The sequence below is a fragment of the Poecilia reticulata genome, unplaced genomic scaffold, assembly GCF_000633615.1.
Source record: "Poecilia reticulata strain Guanapo unplaced genomic scaffold, Guppy_female_1.0+MT scaffold_155, whole genome shotgun sequence".
Taxonomy (NCBI): Eukaryota; Metazoa; Chordata; class Actinopteri; order Cyprinodontiformes; family Poeciliidae; genus Poecilia; species Poecilia reticulata.
The window spans coordinates 439,845-451,118 of record NW_007615016.1 but is presented as its reverse complement, the minus strand read 5'-3'; the positions used below and the strand labels follow the sequence as shown (position 1 = coordinate 451,118).

General features: G+C 41.8%; 1 protein-coding gene across 1 annotated transcript; it reads left to right on the top strand.

Annotated features, from left to right (window-relative positions):
• Positions 1–751: 751 nt before the first annotated feature.
• Positions 752–5,877, top strand: pitx1 (paired-like homeodomain 1). Its single transcript, XM_008401949.2, has 3 exons — positions 752–1,266; positions 1,946–2,148; positions 4,300–5,877. Exons 1-3 carry the CDS (start codon positions 1,122–1,124, stop codon positions 4,846–4,848), a joined length of 897 nt encoding a protein of 298 aa, XP_008400171.1. The 5' UTR covers positions 752–1,121; the 3' UTR covers positions 4,849–5,877.
• Positions 5,878–11,274: the final 5,397 nt, after the last annotated feature.

Here is an 11,274-nt window from a genome sequence, read left to right as displayed (position 1 = left end):
AATATGATTTTATTAAAGTAAAAATCTCCTTCAAAATATGGAGACGTGAAATTTATTCAGGCCTTTTGCTGTTTTTCTGTGTAGAAATCTAAAGGTGAGAGAGCAGCAGCTGTGTGAGAGAGAGAGAGAGAAACACACATAGAGAGAGAGARASAGARAGAGAGARASAGAGAGARASARASAGAGAGAGARAMACASASAGAGAGAGAGAAACAGAGAGAGTTGTTGGTTGTTTAGATAATCAGCAGCTGTCAGAATCTCAGCAGGTTTTCTGATCATTTCATGTTTCATCCATCAGCGCATCCGGACACAGTGAAGCAGCAAATGTTTATCCAGCTCACACACACACACACACACACACACACACACACACACACACACACACACACACACACACACACACACACACACACACACACACACACGCAGGTGTATGAAGGAACGCAGCAAACATGAATAAAACCGCGCACAATGCGCGCTCCCGACTCCCACCGCAGAAATATTAATAATACCAAAATCAACTATTTATGAATTTATGGAAGGAGAAGCAACAAGTTGCAACATTTATTTACTATTTGTTGTTAAAACTGATCCATAAATCATTTTGTTCATGTGGCCACGCCCCGTTTTTAATCCATAAAGTTTCTGTTGGAGCAAAAATAAAACCAAACCGAATCTGCGGCCAAGATTCTCATGAATGTTTTCCAGCAACGAGCCGAGCAGTTTGGACTTTTACATCAGCGGGGCGCTGTGACGTCATAGTCCCGGGCTGGCGGGGGTGCGTCGCGGCGCAGGTTCGGTGGGTTGGACTGTCGGTCTGGGAGGTTCCGAGCGGCAGGAGGAGGATCTGCTGCCTGACAGTCGGAGCTCCGAGTCGGTCAGAGCGCACAGCACAGCGGCGCTGCTGCAGACCGGACCGGACCGGACCGCTGCCTGATGCCTCGCGTTGCTTCACCTCTACAGAAACTTTGTGGGTTTTGGGGAATCGAACCTGTGGTGGAAACCCTCCGCGTGGCCGCGCCGCTCATGTCGCGGTGATTCTGGATCTTCGGTGTCGCAGCTGCTGCAGAGCAGGACTCACCCAGTTTCTCACTGTCCCGCATCCTTCTCTTTAAGGTGGCATGAATTTGGACAGAATCTCGGAGGCCGTGAGAGCCGCGCCGCCCCGTGACGTGGCCGCCGCGTTTCATTTACAGAGACCAGCAGAGGCCGGCCGGGAAGCTTTAGAGAACTCAAGCAGCGAGTCCTCAGACGCGGAGCTGGCAGGTAGATACCGCCGGACGGATTCAGACTCTTCCTGTAAAATCCACTTTTTATTCAGCGGAAACCATGTTGGTGCGTAAAAAGCAGAGAAATCCGCAGCGGGACGTTCATTTACGCACCAGCAGAACTCAGAGGTTCAGCTTCAGCCCAGATCTGTTCTGTTCTTGTTCTGCGCTGCCGGAGCCAATCACCGGGCCGGATCCCGGACTGGGTCACGGAAAATGTGCGGAGCCTGGCCTGCGGTCAGACAATGAGACAAATACCATCAATCTGAACCCAAACGCAGAAACAAACTCCCAGCTGAAGTTCACTGATTTATTTACGAGTTTTAGTGGAAAATGTAACTTTGGGGTTTAGATGTGTGTTTTCTCCAACTGATCCCCTCAGATAACAGCGGCCTGATGTCGTAAAGATCCTCAGTGGGAACAGAATCGGTTGTAAATGTGTGAATATTTGCTTTTCTCTCTCTGCTGAGGGATTTTATGAAAATACTTGCAAATGTCTGACCTCAGGCTCTCCGCTCTCCGCTCAGTTTAAACCTGTCGCTGTTTTGCAAGTTGGAAACTGAATCCGCGTGTGAAACGTTTGACCAGGTCGCGTGAGCTGCGTGAGCTGCGTGAGCTGAACCGCGCCGCGCCGCGCCGCACGTCTTCACCGCACCGCTGGTTTCTGTTTCCCGCAGAGAAGGAGCGCAGCGCGGAGCACCGCAGCGATGACGGCAGCGCCGACGACCCGAAGAAGAAGAAGCAGCGGCGGCAGCGGACCCACTTCACCAGCCAGCAGCTGCAGGAGCTGGAGGCCACCTTCCAGAGGAACCGCTACCCGGACATGAGCACCAGGGAGGAGATCGCCGTCTGGACCAACCTGACGGAGGCCAGAGTGCGGGTAAGAGGCCCGGCGCCATGTTGGAAACACGTCCAACAATTTCATTAATCAATCTTATTTAATTTAAATCAGAAAAATAACTCGAGGCTCTTTGTTTTTGTCAGGATTTAAAGTATTTCCTTCTATTTTTATGGCGGCAGCGTTAGTGAAGTTTATGCTCTATTATTTATATTCTGGGTCAAATAGTTTGACCTTTATGAGGCTGAAGGATTTTATTGTTCCGCTTTTTTCTGAAGGATTTGCGGCTCTGAACAAACTTCATGTCAAAAGTTTCGCATCAAACGCGATTTAATGAAAACCCGGAATTATGAAAATGATTTAAACATCCAAAACTGTCACTTTGATTTTCCACAAATAAACATCAGGACCAAACATTAAACTTAAAAACGAGGCTTGTTGACTTTTTGTAAATGTTTATTAGATCTGCATTGGATCCAGTTTGGATCTTTGTTTCCGTTTCATCACAAACTTTAGACTTAATGACACCAGAACACACTTAACTTTTCCTTTCCATGGGTTTTAATTTGCGTGTTTTGCGGCTTCTCGTGGACGTTGGCTCGTGTTCCCGCGCAGCCACGTGCGTGTTTCTCTGAAATAAACTCGTCGGTTATGAGAAACGTGCGTGCAAGCAAAACGGTTTGATTTCCTCAGAGTTCAGACTCTTGAAGGAGACAATCAGCTTCCAGCCTCAGTTTTCTGTCATGGACTTTATAAAAAATAAAAAGATATTTCTGTTCTGTAAAAGTGACATTTTGAATTATTGCACCACTAAGTGGCTGCAGGTCAGATAAACGGAATCTAATTTATTTTAATCGCTTCTGGTCGCTTTGTTTTCTCCTTCAGTTTTTCTGATGCAGCTTCTGGAGATGATTGAGGTGATAAATCCTCTTCATCGGACGGAGCCGCTTAAACTGTTTCAGTTATGAATTAAAAACGATTCCGCAAAGTGGCAGCGCGGCGCGCGGCGTGGCGGTGCGTGGCGGTGCGCGGCGCGGCTTGGCGCGGTCCTCCTCGCTCCCACCTGCAGGTTTTATTCAAATAAACTCGAAGCACAGATCGCATTAGTGACGCTTTCATTTGATATTGAATGTAAACGTGCAGCGACTCCGTCGGAGCTTCAAATAAAAGTTAAAGTGGCGCAAACAGCTGCGGATCAAACTGCGTGTTTTCATTCAAACTGTTTTTGTTTCGATCCTTTTGATTTTATATGATTAGATTTTTAACTATGTTTTTTCTGTAACAGCTTCTGGAATCGATGCAACCAGGAGTTTAATTTAAATCATTTTGTGTTTTTTAATTGACAAAAAAAAAATTATGTTTCGCGTTTCAGAAAATAATTAAAATGACGTAGAATAACTTCAGTATTTATGTAGAATGTATTAAACAGATTTAGATTTTTTATTATTATTATTCAACCTCAGGAATATTAACTAAAATTAATTTGGAAAAACGATAAATTGTTTTTTTTTTGTTCAGAAATAAATTATTGCAAAGCGATTTTAAAAAAGTTCAACGCATTTGTCATATTTATTTAATAAAAAGATATACACTTAAAAAAACTGATAAAAGCTCCATAAGATATAAAATGTTCATGTAACGTTCACGGACCCACGGGAGTTAAAGCAGCTGCGTGGGGAAAACCCACGATAAGGACAGGAAGATAAACTGATGAGAAAACATTATTATTATTATTATTATTATTGTTATTATTATTATTATTATTATTATTATTATTATTATTATTATTGTTATTGTTATTATTATTATTATTATTATTATTATTATTATTATTATTGTTATTGTTATTATTGTTATTAAATAATTTCGCTGCAGTGAATTGTTTTATTTCTTACACTCTTCACAATAACACAAACTAAACTTATATTTTCATTTTATTTTAAAAAGTGAATAAAAGTTTCTAAAATCTAAATGCATTAAATTATTTTCCTGATCAAAGTTCCTGCATCATAAACTATAATCTGCATGAATCTTTAATCTGTATTATAATTARACTCGGATGTTGACATGAATCAGGATTTTATAATAATTATAAATGTGATTTGGCGCCATGACGGTGAGCAGACTGGAGCTGAATAGTGTGGCTGGCAGCCTCCGGGTGTGCGCCGTAGTGACGCAGTGTTTACCTTCCAGGTGTGGTTCAAAAACCGCCGGGCCAAGTGGAGGAAGCGGGAGCGGAACCAGCAGATGGACCTGTGTAAGAACAGCTACCTGCCGCAGTTCAGCGGCCTCATGCAGCCCTACGAAGACATGTACCCGACCTACACCTACAACAACTGGACCAACAAGGGCCTGGCCCCGGCGCCGCTGTCCACCAAGAACTTCACCTTCTTCAACTCCATGAGTCCGCTCACCTCGCAGTCCATGTTCTCCGCCCCGAACTCCATCTCCTCCATGAGTATGGCGTCCGGCATGGGCCACTCCGCCGTGCCCGGCATGCCGGCCCCGGGCCTCAACAACATCAGCAACCTGAACGGCATCGGAACCTCCGGCATCAACTCGGCCATGTCGTCCTCCGCGTGTCCGTATGGCCCTCCCGGCTCGCCGTACAGCGTTTACCGGGACACGTGTAACTCCAGCCTGGCCACCCTAAGACTCAAGTCCAAACAGCACCCCACGTTCGGATACAGCGGCCTGCAGAGCCCCGGCTCCAGCCTCAACGCCTGCCAGTACAACAGCTGACGGGCCGCGGGGCCCCGAACCGACCCGCAGGATCCGCATCTCACCCCGAACCAACAACCGAACCGGCCTGGATCCCTGCGGTCATTTTTTCCTTAAGAGAAAAAATGGATTATGCGGGTTACAAGTTTACCGATGAAACATCCGGGTTCCTGGAGCTTTTCTCGACAATGAAGACGTTACATTGCTGCACTGTACATATTTAACTGTACATACAAACACAAACTGGGATTCTGGTTCCGGTACTGGTTGGGCTGCTTGGTGGCTCCATTTCGCTCCTCCTTACTTCCATTTCGTAGCGACGCACTTAAACTATTCAAAAACAAAGAATCATAAAAAAAAATACTCAAATTATTTCATTTGATCAGCTGATATTTTATGGACATTTTTTTCATCCGTTTCGTTTCTGATGAGCAGAAACTGATCTGCAGGTGGTTCTATTTCGTACCTAAAAAAAACTAATGGCGCCCAAAAACATAGGAGCTGATTATAATAATCATAATAATAATAATAATAATGATAATAATAACTACGGAACCGCGAAATGACCGGCATCCCTTCCGGTTCAATTTCGTAGGAAATTATGAAGGAGCAAAATAATTCATTTTGAAATGACAGGTACGAAATGGAACCACAAGTTTTGCTCTTTGTTCGTTTTTGTACCGAGATTTTCAGTAAAAAAAAATAAAATAAAAAGACAGAAAATAGCGGAGGGTGAAATGACCGGAACCCCGAAGAGGGATTAATAACTAAAAAACAAAAATAATTCACGTTAAAGATACTGAAACCATWAAGGTGAAAAAAGAAGAAATCTTGACTTTATTGTACATATTTTATAAACGCTTCTTTGTGCTTTTTGCCACCGACTGCTTCTCTTTTTATTTGCTCAAATGAACGAAAAAAACAACAACAATGTTTAACTTGACGTGATTTAATGTAAGAATGTTTCGCCTGAACTGTTTATAAAATGATCCAAAGTTCTCATGTTTAATGTAACATGTGTGTCTGAATAAATCCACAGAAAACTAAAAAGGTTCATTTAAATATTTAACTTCATCAGAACGTTTTACAACTTCAAATAATTACATTCATAATCGATTAACTCAGATTTATTTTCAAACTTTCTGCTCATCGAGGCTGAAGTTTGATGCAAACAGCGAGTTTTAATAAATCAGTAAATATGATTATAATCTGTTCTCCTTCAGAAGCGCTCAGTTTATTCAGTCAACATCATATCTGCTTTTCTGACACCTGCAGAAATCCTCATATCTGTATTATCTATATTACAGCCATTAGACTGATATTAGTGTTTAACCTGATAGGTAATCTGAAGGATTGGGATTAGAGGCTTTAATAAAACCCTGAAATATGATCAGAATTCATTATTAAACACAAATGATTTAAAATGTCACTATTATAGTGTTGCTGTTTATAAAATATATTTAGTTTTATTATTAAAACTTTTAATCAAACATAATATTTCTGATCCTMAGAATGAACTTTTATTTTCCGTGCTGCTCAGATCTCGGTGGGTTTTGATCAGATTCAAATCTTTTTTCTATTAGTTTTGACCTCAAACATTAATTTAATTTATGTCGTGAAATTTTAACCTTTTCATTCATAAACAGCCGGAAGTTGTTTCCTTCTGATCTCACTTCGTTTCTTTTCACTCATTGTTTGTTTTTCCGTGTTTGATCGGACGAGCTTCGTTTTCCTCATTTCAAATTTTCATATAATTTTATTTATTTATTGTCATAATTTAGCAGGAAAGTTTAAACTGGACCGTTTCTGTTTATCTGGTATTTATTYAAGTTTTGTAAATATGAATCTTTAGCTGTTCACAAGTCAGACCATCGGCGGCGCGCATCATCAGAAATTCTTCTCCAGGGCGCGCCCGCGTGCACGCGCCGCGTTTATTTAAGGCRCGCACGCGCATGGCCTGTAATTGCAGCTCTGGGCTTTGATTAGAAATCCTGTGGCAGCAGGACGCGCCGCGCCGCGCCGCGCCGCGCCGCGCCGCGCTGCGCCGCGCTGCGGTGATTCGCAACAAAAACAAAACGCGCAAACTGTCGTAAAACGTCTCCAATAGTTTTCCTGATTGCGGCTGTAAACGAGGCGCGGACGCGCACGCGCACACGCAGGGCAAAGTTCAGCGCTGCTTTATACCTGGTAAATATTTGAACAGTTTTTCTCTGGTTGGGAAATCCCCACAACCCCCGAAGCATAGAATAGAAGAAAATAGAATTATAATGGTGCAAAAACTGCGCATTTATGGATACAAATATCAGCGCAATTCTAAACTGAACTAACCAATAAATAAATAAATACAACTAAAATCAAACATACTTGGTGATAATCTGGTATAAAGTGTTGCATGCTCCAGTTCAAACTCTTAAACCGATAATAATATTGAAAGTGGTTTAGTAATGAATCGCTTTGGATCAGGTGAGGTAAATATAATATCTAAAGCCTGCAGGGAATCTGGAGGAACAGGATTGGTCACTGGATGYGTTACCTGGGTGACACTCTAAAAACGGCCCGGTTAAAACAAGTCAATCTGGAAGTTAGCGAACCGGTACTTTGGTTYAACTCAGCCGGTCAGAATCAGTTACTGAGAAACAATCGACACCAAACCTTTCCTTCTGAAAACACACATAGATCAAACTATCTGTGTGTGTTTGATCCATATAGATAAATATAATACCTATATTTACTGGTATTAATCCTAACAGAACCATTTCTGCAGTTTAAGCCTCTGAGCTCTACAGTAGAAGCTGCTCTCCGCCCTGGAGCTACAGCCAATCAGCACAAAGCAACATGAGCGCTGATTGGCTACCCAATGTCATAAATATTACAGTTTCCCATGATGCATTGTCTTCTGAATATTTTAGATATGCTGCATTTAAAATCTGCAGGTTTTAACKTGAACAGCCGGAGATTCACTGAAGTTGTGACTGTTAGCTTTGTAGCTACTTAGCATGTAGCATAATCATCACACTGKRGCTGACGGTTTCCTTTAAATCAGACGGAGCTGACGCTGCATCCGCCATGTTTGTCCAGAATCATCTCTCAGTGCCTTTTCAAAATAAAAGCTCCAAACTGTCACATCATGTTGTGACAGTTTGTTATGAGACAGATAATCTGAGAGCAGATGGATCTCCTCCATGAGCTAATATTACTGTCTGAAGAAATTAACCAAAAACAGCCAATCAGAGCCAGGAGGCGGGGCTTAGCGCTGTCAATCAAGCTCATGTACTCACTGCTAAATGTGCTAATGGAGGAGAAACAGCTTACCGTTAAAGGAAAACAGTTTATCTGCCAKCWYCAGTGGCTATGCTAACTAGCTTTACAATTTACAGCAGGCTATGCTAGCTGCAGCATAGCAGASAGCAAAGGGRGAGTGATTGACAGCGCTAAGACCCGCCTCCTGGCTCTGATTGGCTGTTTCTAGGTAGCACTGGGAGAAAACATGGAAGTTTGATGTTTTCATAGATTCTGTCTCAAACTGTCCCGACATGGAGACACATTGAAAAATATTGAAAACAGTTTTTATAAAAGTTACACACTGCTGCTTTAAAGAGATGTCCTGAAAATCATTCTGTATATTTATCACATAATTTTGCCTAAAAGTTACACATTAAASTCAAAAACTGTTCTGACTGAATRAAGTTTGAGTTTTTCTGCTGGGAAAAACCAAATGACCTTATTGACCCAGAATCGATTATTGCTCCAGTCAGGACGACCTCCACAGATGAAAACACATAATAGTATTAAATATTAGTGATAAAATCAGGTCAGCGTTCTGCAGCGTCTGAAACTAATTACTGGATGTTTTTCAGGAAGTGGAYGATGACATGAGTTACTGAAAATGTTTCTGGGAAGTGAAGTTGGACGAAATCGATTCTGTTTTTCTCTGCAGCTGTTTTTCACCGTGAATCCTCTGTGTTGATTCTTCATCGTGTGATAAAAATATTCAACTTTTTCTGATAAATTTAGTGCACAAGCTAAAGAAAGGCCGGATCATTTCCTTCCCAACACATCAGACGCCACGTTGACGTCTCTCAGGTTTTCATTCATTGTGACTTCATGGGAGGCGTTTTTACTTTGAGCTGTTAGAAAAATGCTTCATCTCTCCGGCTGACATTTGTTCCTCTGCCCAGTGAGAGAAAACTGATTAACAGACAAGATCTGCAGAAACAAAAGGCCTCTCACAGCTGCTGCAGAGGACCTGCTGCTGCAGCTGCTGCTGCAGCTGCTGCAGCTGCTGCAGAGGACCTGCTGCAGCTGCTGCTTAAGTCTCTGCATCCAGATCCTGACCAATTCTTTCTGTTTCCAGATTCAGATTCTCTCCATTTTTCTTGAACGAACGTTGAACTGAAACACAAACCGATTTAAATCAAAGCTACGAGATTTCAGCTCATTTTCTACATAAAGGTGTCAAACGTGCRGCCTGTAGGGGGCGCCACTACTGGGCTATCTGGACGCTATAATAAAYTGTAATAACTGAGAGTATCGATCCGATATCGATATTAAATATCTGATATCGACCTGCATCTTAAATCTCTGATGGAATCAGTCCRCTCCAGCATCTAGTCCGGCCCAGGATTTCTGTCCCACACAGACTCGTTTATAATAAAAGGATCAGATGATTCATAATCACTTCTTACACTCCTTTACAAAATATGTAATAAAAGTATGATACTGATGTCGTATCAGAAGTGAAACGTTGCATTGAGACACTCCTAATAATTTTATCTACACTGTAAAACAAAATCCTACCAAGTATTTTAAATCTTGTTCCTACTGTAAATCTTAGTTTACTTGAAATACCACAAAATTAACTTACATTAATTTTTCATCAACATAAAGAAGCTTTTTTTTAAAGTCAATAATTCCTTAATATTGATTTAAAACATACCACTGGAAGATTATTTCACTTATAAAATGGAACAAATATCTTATAAGTGGAAAATCTGCTAAATCAATATTCAGGAATTATTTATATGTGTTGCAGAAAAGTTATTTTAGTTTTATGTGAACTAAGGTAGAAACTAAAACAAACCACTTGGTGAGGTTTTGTGTTTTTGCAGTGTAATCTGAATAGAAGCTCCACAGATTTATTCCTAATCCAAGCAGAAATGAATCTTCTCCGGTGATTAGAAGTTTCAGGTCTGAGTTGTTGCACAAAGTGAATGAATGGAAACAGATAATTCAGTGCGGTAAGTTGGTGTTGTGTTTTATGATGGTTGTTCCCTCAGCTGACATGATGCAGCACCAGATGATTTAATGAACCAACATTTAGCCTGTGCAGCTATTTTACCCTCTAATTTATGAATCTGATGGTTATATTTGAAAACAGAAGTTTGCAGTTGAGAACCTGAGAGCAGCAGATGAATCACTGTAATTAAATGTGTCATAAGAAAACGTTGTGACTCCGTCCAGCTCTGAGTTTGAGCTGCAGCACCTGACGAAGCCGACATGGCCGTCATTTAGGGATCAGAGGGCCGTGGGCGGATCGCTGATCTGGTTTTATCACGTTCATTCAACACAAGATCATTAAAAACATCAGATCAGAAACTGCAGATAAATGTAGGAAATTAAAGAAAGTGATGTTATAAGGAACATTATGCCTGATGTATCAGAGTGAAGGTGTTGCTGCAGGCTCAACATGCTGGAGGATTAAAACATGTTTCCAAGTCAAACAGTCAGAAAATGATCAGCCAGCTAAAAGACACAGCTACCCATCCTATCAGCTTACTGGGAAAAATCATCTTTTCTGTCTCATTTCTGTGTTTTCCTCCAGCAGATAAAAACTTTTCCCCTACAGAGTAAAACGAGTTTGTGTGATGAGCGCAGCGGCTGACAGGCTGCAGCTTCGTTCCTGCGGCTCAGTGAGCAGCGCTGTGCAAACACGATGGAGAGATCAGATTCTGTCATCCTGTGATGGCGCAGCGCCAGCGGCTGTCAGGGCGGCTCCTCCAGGGGAGCAGCATCAAGGCGGACGTCTTGTTCAGCACATTCCTGCAGACGCAACAGGCTGAAAACTGGAGCAGTGAAGAGCAGCAGGAGCTTCACGGCAAACTTTCATCTGCTGATTGTGAGACAAAATGCAGCAGAACAGGAACAGATGAGAAAATAATACACACACAAAAATAACATATTCTGCAGGTCAATAACTTGTAGAAACAGTTGCTGTTGCTGTTGCTGTTTCCAGCAACGGCAACAGCAACGGCAACATGCATTTAGCTTTGATAGAAAAAAGATACATTTATTTCAGTTTTTATCAGTAAAATGCAGCAAAAACAATCTGAACATCAACCTTAGAACTAGATTATGTAGATCCAGCTGGTGTAGAACCAGGTGGTGTAGATCTAGGTGGTGTAGAACCAGGTGGTGTAGATCCAGCTGGTGTAGAACCAGGTGGTGTAG